This window comes from Lupinus angustifolius, chromosome LG20, assembly GCF_001865875.1.
Source record: "Lupinus angustifolius cultivar Tanjil chromosome LG20, LupAngTanjil_v1.0, whole genome shotgun sequence".
NCBI classification, from domain to species: Eukaryota; Viridiplantae; Streptophyta; class Magnoliopsida; order Fabales; family Fabaceae; genus Lupinus; species Lupinus angustifolius.
In genome coordinates, this window is record NC_032028.1 from 7,680,568 (window position 1) to 7,689,781 (window position 9,214).

The 9,214-nt window shown below is 32.4% G+C and overlaps 1 protein-coding gene across 3 annotated transcripts; it reads left to right on the forward strand.

The window, feature by feature from the left end:
* LOC109336501 (long-chain-alcohol oxidase FAO1-like) lies at positions 301-7,036 on the forward strand. Of its 3 annotated transcripts, XM_019573134.1 has the most exons (4): positions 315-644; positions 4,384-4,656; positions 5,018-6,774; positions 6,877-7,036. In XM_019573134.1, exons 1-3 carry the CDS (start codon positions 420-422, stop codon positions 6,752-6,754), a joined length of 2,235 nt encoding a protein of 744 aa, XP_019428679.1. In that variant the 5' UTR covers positions 315-419; the 3' UTR covers positions 6,755-6,774; positions 6,877-7,036. The 3 variants fall into 3 exon arrangements, with proteins under 3 accessions (XP_019428680.1, XP_019428679.1, XP_019428678.1); XM_019573133.1 differs by having other exon boundaries at positions 316-644; positions 5,018-7,036; XM_019573135.1 differs by lacking the exon at positions 4,384-4,656 and having other exon boundaries at positions 301-644; positions 5,018-7,036.

Sequence of the window (9,214 nt, forward strand, 5' to 3'; positions counted from 1 at the left end):
AGTGGTAATAACCTTAAATTTTACTGAGATGAAGTATGTTCAAATCTTTCAAAAATAGCCATTATCAAATATTTAATTACCTCAACTTCTGTACTTTTCAATCGAGTAAAATTGATCCCATAATCAGTTGGTTTTCTTTAATCATACGACATAAAAGACAAGTTGGTGGGAGATTTATGACTTTGGGGTAACCTAATATCCACAACTACTTAATTTATTTCAATTTATACACATTTCTAGATAGCAAGAAGAGAAGAAAAAATTGGGAAGACTAAAGATACTGTACATGTTCTGTCTCTATTCATAATGCATTCAGTGCATTGTACATTGTATGGACACACCTGTCTTTTTATTTACTTATAAGTACACCATCTGTTGCTTTTATTCCTAAATTGCTTTGTATTTTCTAGGCAGAGATCATGAAGAGAGAGAGTCATTCTTTACTGAGAGGTGGAAGAAGAGAAGGTTCATATAAACATGCTTTTTCTTCAGCTGAGATGGAATCACTTTCAAGTATATGTGATGCACTATTGCCTCCTTTGCAATTGGAAACTTTGGAGACAAAGGAAAACAGAAAGCCAACAAGCAAATTTGTGAAGTGCTTCTGGAAGATTTCTGGTTCTCAATTTTATGTTCCTGATGAGGTACTTCCACCTTATGCATGTGGCTTTTTTATTTGTGTTTGTCTCTCAAGTTATATAATTTTGTTTTTATTTAGTTTTGATATATAAATTAAGCAAATTATTCATCATGGAAAGATAATTTATTTCATTAAGAACATATTCATGCTAGTATATGATGAGGAGAAAGATGTTATCATCCTCAGCAAGTTTGAGATCATTAAACTCATAATTTGGGAATGGAAAAAGATTATTATCCTAAAAAAAACATGTCACTTTATACTCATCAAACAAACATATGTCATTTTAATTTGAGAATGATTGTTACACTTGTTTTTTAAAAGAATATTTTTTGTACTAACAAGGTATTCTCGCATCCGGGTAAAGAATTAATCCTTTTCGGGTGTGTGATTGTCTCTTCCGACAAGTGTTATTCAAAAAATCGAAACTAACCTTTTGGTCATTTTTAAAGATTTAGTGGAGTCTTATACTACTAGACCAACATCTTGTTAATTTTTTTATGTCATTACTTAAATACTTTATCATATTTATGTAATCTTCATATTAATATAATTATTTAGTTTTAATTTTAGTCATTTTTGCATCCCTGACATTATAGATAAATAAATATGTTATCTGTCCAATTTAAGTTTGTATCAAAGATAGTTACTTTGTACTTTGAGAAATAATAAAGGAAAAAAAAATGAAAATTCAAAAAATTCAGTGTTTGATATATCTCATTTATGTTGTCACACAAGACATTTGGTGATACAAACGTTGCTCATTAATAGTGTACGAGATTAATAGTTAACTGTCACAGCAACTAACCATCTAAATCAGGCAGGATCGGTATTAACTTTTAATGAGTTCACCAAATTTTATATAGAAAATACTATATTTTTATAATAGATCAACTTAAAATTCTCCAAAATCATAAAAAAATAATACATTTCATTTGAACCAAGACATGCTAATTTTATGTTAGTCGATTAGAAGAGATTTTAGATTAATTGATTATATACATATGGAGTAAAGATTTCCCATTTAATCCGTGACAAATGAAACGAGATGTGAACACGGTTGACATGTGCAATTATTATTTTTGGTCTGTGACGTTGTTAGAAATGTATGGAAATATGGAGAAAATTGTAGTTTTTGACATTCTTGCCATATCTTTAAAGATTCGTTTTGACTTTTGCATGCATTCTTGAAAGCGTGTTAGCTTTGGCTACACCATTCATTTTATAAATATATATAAATTTCAATAGAATTTAATATATATGGATTAATAGTAAAAAACATTATACATTATTAACATATCAACCATCATTATCAACAATGTAGGTCAAGAGGTGTAAGACCCCACTTGATCCACAAGATCGAGAATTTAATTTCTGATAGCAATACTTGTTAAGAGGAAAGTCATGTATTGAGAGAAATATAGTTCTTCTTACTAGACTCGATCGATTAACAATACTTGATAATCAATTAACTAGACTATTTGTATAGTTAGGATACTTTCCATTTTTGAAAGTTCAATTAGTTGGCTTGTACCTACAAATAATAGTAAGTGCATTGTTTCAATGAAATAACTCATAATTTTTCATTTTGGTGTTGTGATAACTGGATTAGACGGTCCGACGGGTTTGACTGTTGACCGGACTTGAAAACAGCTCCGGTTTATAGTTTTAACCGAATAAGGGTTGGACCACTTTGAACCGGAGAAATTTCTGGTCCGATCGCGTTAAACCGATTGAACCGGAATAACCTGGGAAGTGAACTATACGGTTCACTTAAAATTTTAAGAAAATAGAACATTACTTTAATGTTTTGTTTTACTCCGATTCAAAAAAGATGGAAAAATGTTATTCAATTTAATTATAAATATTAATTATATAAAATTTTGTATTTATATATAACTATATATTTATATATAAAAATGATAAACTATATATAAATCGTCTGATCCAACCAAACGGTTTAACTATTTAAATCAGTTAAACCTAATACAAAACACCTTCCGATTTGATGTCCCGCTCTGGTTTAATAATATTGCTTCATTGTATTATTCCTTTTTTATAATATCCTTTTCATTCTTCAGTTAAAGCACTATACAGTACTTTTCTTTTCTACCTCTATCTTCATTCACTTTCATTCTTTCTTATAAGTTCAAGACGATGAACCCAAAAGAGATTAATTCCTTATCAAAAAGGTAAAAATGTTATTAATTGTACCAAAAATTATCAACCATTATTATATTAACTATTATTGATATTATTCATTTTTAAATAAAAATAATATACATAAATAATATATAATGTGCTAATTCTATAAAAATATTGCATTATAATGTAATCAATTATATGAATGTGTATGACATTATTATTTTTGGACACACTTTATTATTCTTGAAGTGATATATATAAATTCATTTTTTGTTTCTTTCTTTTCTTTACTTTTAATTTCGAAGTTATCATATTTGCTTTTTCTTTTCAATTTATGTTACCATCTTGTAAGTCCTACTCAATTGTATAAAAAACAATTTTATCAAAATAACAAGAAGCAGAATAACCTAGCAATAAAATTAAGGTTTTGCAAAATGTATTCAAAGCTTATATATATTTTCCCTAGAATAGTATCTAACCGAGGGATGATTTACTAATTTTTATGATATGATCAAATTTAACCGTGTATCTAATTCTTACCCAGAGAAAACTATTACTCACTTTTTTGTTGTATAACTCACTCTCTAAAAGTCTAAATAGTAATAAACATCACCTTTCCAGTGTCAAATTAAAATACAATTGCTACTGTCATTTTTTTCTGAAATGAATGTTTTTAATGTGAATTTCACATATTTAAATGCTAGAAATGTAATATAATTCCGAGAAAAACTTGTATGGAGATACATGTAATATGTTACATTTAGTAATAAGAACATTTTATGGTTTTTGATGCTATTATTTAAAATTAAATTTAATTAGAATTAAAATATTAATGTATTGTTATTAGTTATCTTTAGATGGTTTCCTCTCCACATAAGTCTTTCTCAAATAATGATAGTCTTGTCACCTATCCACCAAACACCAATAAAAGTATTGTCATATGCTTTTATGAATAACAATGAATACACTTCACGCTCTCTATTTAAAATGTTCCTGTCACACCATTAGTTACAGCTGTTCTGTTTTTTAATTGGCTATTTTTTCAAATTTAATTACATCATTTGTTTTTCGGACAGAGTTATGATATTATAAACTTATATTACTTATTGCTCTTATTTTTGTTTCGCATTGAAAATATAAAAATTTTTACTGGAAGAATATTAAACTCATTGAAATTTCAATTTTTAGAATCAAAATTTATTTATAACATTGAAATCAGACCAGGTTCAATATCTAAAAGCAATCTATTAGAGTGTAAATTTGCTTATATCTAGCCCCAAATATTACTAAGTGAGATTCTCTTACCCCCTAGTCTATAATTCTAAATTAAACTCCTCAAGTTGATACTGATGATGGCCACAATCACAATGATGAAGTGATGACACTTATGAGAAGATACTACTAAACAATTTGGCCGTTCCAAAATATTTATTTTCCAATTCCATTGATTTGGACTTAAATTTTGAATTCTAATTATAACATAATACTGGAATTTTGTGGTGCAATTCTAGTTCTAAGCTCATTTAAAATCTAATTTCATATGCTAAACAACAATTAATCAGTAACTACAATCAATTTAACTATGAAATGTGGTATAGATTGCAGAGATGCTGTATAAAAGAGCTTTACCAGAAGCAATGATACTACTGAGAGTGATTCTATTGATGCTGGCAACAAGGTTGGGTACTTTACTGCTATGTGGTTCTCTCTGTTTCAGTGGGAAATGGCCCTTCATCAATAACTTCTCAAATATATCATTGGACAATAGAGAAAAGGTTCTGCAAAAATGGCTCAAACATCGCTTCCTCACACCCATTAGACTTGCATTTCTTTACATCAAAATCATGAGCCTCTTTGTTTTCTTCTCAAGGGTAATAAACAATACCACATTCTTCATTCACAATTTTCTGTTATATTTTTCTCAATTCCTAAGGTAGTGGTTGGACAAAAACATTATGGAATGGGACACACTAGAACACTGTATTATGTTTTGTTCTATCAAGTTCCACCCATGAAACCAAAATGTTTTACTTTTTCTTTTTTTGTCCATTCCATTTATATAATACACCAGACATGGAAGTTGGAACAAAATCTGTATGCCATGTGTACTTATGCTGAAATAGATCTGTTGTCTCAAATCTTGTCTCATAGTCCATCCCGCGCCAATGAAAACGTGTCATGTATTTTTCTGACATGTGTACTGAACACTGTATAATGTTTACTTGTGTGCAGTGTGATGAAAATGGTGAAAACCCAACATGGAAAGCCATTGGATATAAGGTTGACATTGACAATGAAGGGAACACGAACAACATTCACAAAGAGAGGCCTCTTGAAGAGGGGATAGTAGAAGCTATCAATGAGACTAACTTAACTCTGCCTCAGTCCCTTGCTAAGAAAGGCCTTCAAGTTGCTATAGATGCTAAAAACAACATCCTCAAAATCAAATGTGATGTAGTAGTTGTAGGGTCTGGTTGTGGTGGAGGAGTTGCAGCTGCTATTCTTGCAACCTCAGGCCAGAAGGTACTTGTTCTCGAAAAGGGTAATTACTTTACTCCAAGTGATTATTCTTCTCTAGAAGGGCCCTCTCTGAATGAACTTTATGAGTATGGAGGAACTTTTGCATCTTGGGATGGGAACATGGCAATTCTGGCAGGGAAAACAGTTGGTGGTGGTTCTGCTGTTAATTGGGCAGCATGTATTAGAACACCGGATTACGTGCTTAAGGAATGGGCTGAAGATTTCAAGCTATCACTCTTTTCGAGTTATGAATATGTTTCTGCAATGGACATGGTGTGCAAAAGGATTGGAGTGACAGATATATGTGTTGAGGAAGGGCTTCAGAATCAAGTCCTTCGAAAAGGTTGTAACAATCTTGGCCTTCGAGTTGATTATGTGCCAAGAAATTCATCAGAACATCATTTCTGTGGGTCTTGCAACTATGGTTGTAGAAGAGGGGATAAACAAGGGACTGAAGTTACATGGCTTGTTGATGCTGTGGATCATGGTGCAGTAATATTATCAGGATACAAAGCTGAGAGGTTTATATTGCAAAAGAACAAGGAAGGAAGTGTAAGGAAAAAGAAATGCTTAGGAGTCATCGCAAATTCTTTAACAAACAATGTGACATGGAGTCTGCAAATTGAAGCCAAAGTGACAATCTCAGCATGTGGAGCACTTTACACACCCCCTTTAATGATCTTCAGCAGATTAAAGAATAAGAACATCGGCCGAAACCTTCATCTCCATCCGGTTCTAATGGCATGGGGATATTTTCCAGACTCAATATCTGACCTCAAGGGTAAAATCTATCAGGGAGGAATAATCACATCTGTTCACAAAGTATTATCAAAGGACTCCAAAGTAAAAGCTATAGTTGAAACTCCTGCAATGGGGCCTGGAACATTTTCTTCATTGATGCCTTGGCAGTCTGGACTTGACTTTAAAGAAAGAATGCTGAAATATTCAAGGACTGTTCATTTGATCACAATTATTCAGGACACGGGTTGCGGAGAAGTTCGGGGTGAGGGAAGGATAAGGTATGAGTTAGACGAATCGGACAAAGAGAATATCAAGGATGGACTAAAGCAGGCACTGAGGATTCTAATAGCAGCAGGTGCTGTTGAAGTAGGTACACACAGAAGTGATGGGCAGAGAATTAAGTGTAATGGGAACAACGAAAATGAATTGGAGATGTTTTTGGAATCAGTGTATGCAACTGGAGGGCCAATGTCACATGAAGAAAAATGGACTATCTACGGTTCGGCGCATCAGATGGGAAGTTGTAGGATGGGCATGACTGAAAAGGAAGGAGCAGTTGATGAAAATGGACAGAGTTGGGAAGCAGAAGGCCTATTTGTGTGTGATGCAAGTCTTCTGCCAACTGCAATTGGTGTCAATCCTATGATAACTATCCAGTCTACTGCATATTGTATCGCGAAGAGAATTGCGAAGTTTCTGAAAATGTAATTGAGTTCAAAAACTGGTATGTTCCTTTTTATTTCTGGCAAGTATGCTTGAAGGGCAACAAGCATCCTATATTAGTTGCATAGTTTGTTTAAATTGGAAAACCATTCATGAATATGTGATAGCAATGTTAGTGTGATTTTCTATTCTTGAGTTTACATTTTTGAATTACTTTAAACACTTGTAATATCAGTTGAAATTTGTACTAATAACAAGGAACATAGCAACAAACATAATTGTAATCTTAATAATTATCTAAGTTCATGCAAAGTTTTTGCCATGTCCTAATGTATAATGTTATAATTTTCATAGATTAAAAGCAACTACATGCTGTTAAAGTGTTACCTCTTGTCTTCTTTATTGCAGTTTATGTTAAATAGAAACAAGCTTCTACTTGCTTAAACCAAATAACACATGCACCCGAAGAATAATACATTAAAGACCAACCCATTTAATTAATAACAAAAACAATACAACTTTATGTAATTCAAAGAATACAAATATATAAGTAGCTACATAAAAAAAATAACATAGTAACGTGACTCATCCTCTTCTGAGAATAAATGTGCAAGCTCTATTTCATAGATTTTTTCTGCACTGCCCTTGTTTTCTTCCTAACCTCCATGCATCACAAAACTTCCATACTTATATCATTTTTAATATATAAAGCTTCCCTAAGTCACAAAAATAGGAATGATACATCAAATTATTATAAGTGTGTAACAAAAAAATGGTTCGAATTAGAGTGTAGTCCAATAGTCGGAATTGCCACTTTCAACAAAATTGTGATCCATGTTATAAGATATTACCAATTTGGTCTTCAACTTTCAAAACTGTGAGTATGACCCGTATTATTCCTTCCATTAACATACGTTTGTAAATGTTAACAACATGGCTGATGTTTCATGTTAACTACACATGTGGCCACTTACATTAGAAAATTTTGTCAACTTAGTGAAATGATTTTTTAAAATGAAAGCAAAAAAAGACGATGCCACTCACTCAAAAAAATAGTCATTTCATTAACTTTCATAAGCATTATATTAGACGATGTTGTTAAACGAAATTTTAAACCATAAACTAGGTTACTTCACCCCAAATCTTTGAACACTCAATCTCGACCTTGTTTAGAGTTCAAAATTTGGGGGTGAATAATGATAGTAGATGCCTTTTAAAAATGATATTTTCTATGTTATTAAGCAGGTTGCAAGGAGCCTTTAAGTGTTATAACTGAGAAAATGAAAGATAGTAGAAAGGTATAAACTGAGGCTTTATATATAGTCTTATTCAAACCAAAATAAAAAGTGTAACCGACCACATTTTCAATGCCAATAAAGTGGTCATTAAACGGTTTTGTTATCCATAAACACTAAATTATAATGGCTATCTAACGATCCCTCCCTTAAACTAGTGCATCTTCGTCTTAGTCTCGCTTGAGCGAGTAGGATGATTGTGTGCCTCGCTTAAGCGACAGACACATAGAGATTTGGCTCCCAGAACTGCAAAGTGTCACTTGAGCGACCCCCTCTAGCTCAAGCAAGATAAATTGCCACTTGAGCGACACCCTCTCGCTCAGGCGAGAGACCCACATCGATTTTGACTTCTAAAACTGTAAATTGTCGCTTGAGCGACAACCTCTCGCTCGGACGAGAATAACACTTGACTCTTTTTCATACTCTTTAGTAACTTCAACCATTCCAAGCATGCCACAAAGTTTCTCAAACTGTTCAAACTTTATTGATTTTGTCATGATATTTGCAATTTGATCCTAAGAGTTGTAGTAGCTTAACTCAACAACTCCATCATTCACCAAGTCTCTTAAGAAATGGAACCTTACATCAATATGTTTACTTTTCTCATGAAACACTGAATTTTTTGATAATTGTATAATAGAGTTATTATCACACATAATTGCAGTTCATGTCTTTTCCTCAATCCGAAGTTTCTTCAACACCCTTATGAGCCAGACACATTGACAAACACACAATGATGTTGCTATATATTCTGCTTTCATAGTGGAAAGAGCAACTACTGATTGTTTCTTTGAGGACCAAGAAACCACATCATACCTCATCATAAACACAAATCCAGAAGTACTCTTCCGATTGTCTAAGTCGCCGACATAGTCACTGTTTCTAAAGGCTGTGAATCTCATGTTGTTTTCTACTTTCTTATAATGAATCCCAAGATCAATTGTACATTTCAAGTACCTTAAAATTCTTTTTGCTGCAAGCCAATGTGACATAGTGGGACTGGAGATGAACTTGCTTATTAGACTAACACCATACATCAAGTCAGACTTAGTGTCAGTTAAATACATAAGACTTCCAACTACCTGCTTAAATAAAGTTTCATCAACTCTAACTCTACCTACATCCTTGGACAACCTCGTACCTAGGACTATTGGATTCTTTGCTGCATTACAATCTCCCATGTCAAACCTTGCTAATACTTATCGTGCAT

Excerpts from the sequence above, each read along its gene's own strand:
- LOC109336501 (XM_019573134.1), top strand. The coding sequence starts at position 420 with ATGAAGAGAGAGAGTCATTCTTTACTGAGAGGTGGAAGAAGAGAAGGT. Across the intron at positions 645-4,383 it reads AATTTTATGTTCCTGATGAG|ATTGCAGAGATGCTGTATAA; the intron begins GTACTTCCACCT and ends AATGTGGTATAG. Across the intron at positions 4,657-5,017 it reads TCTTTGTTTTCTTCTCAAGG|TGTGATGAAAATGGTGAAAA; the intron begins GTAATAAACAAT and ends ACTTGTGTGCAG.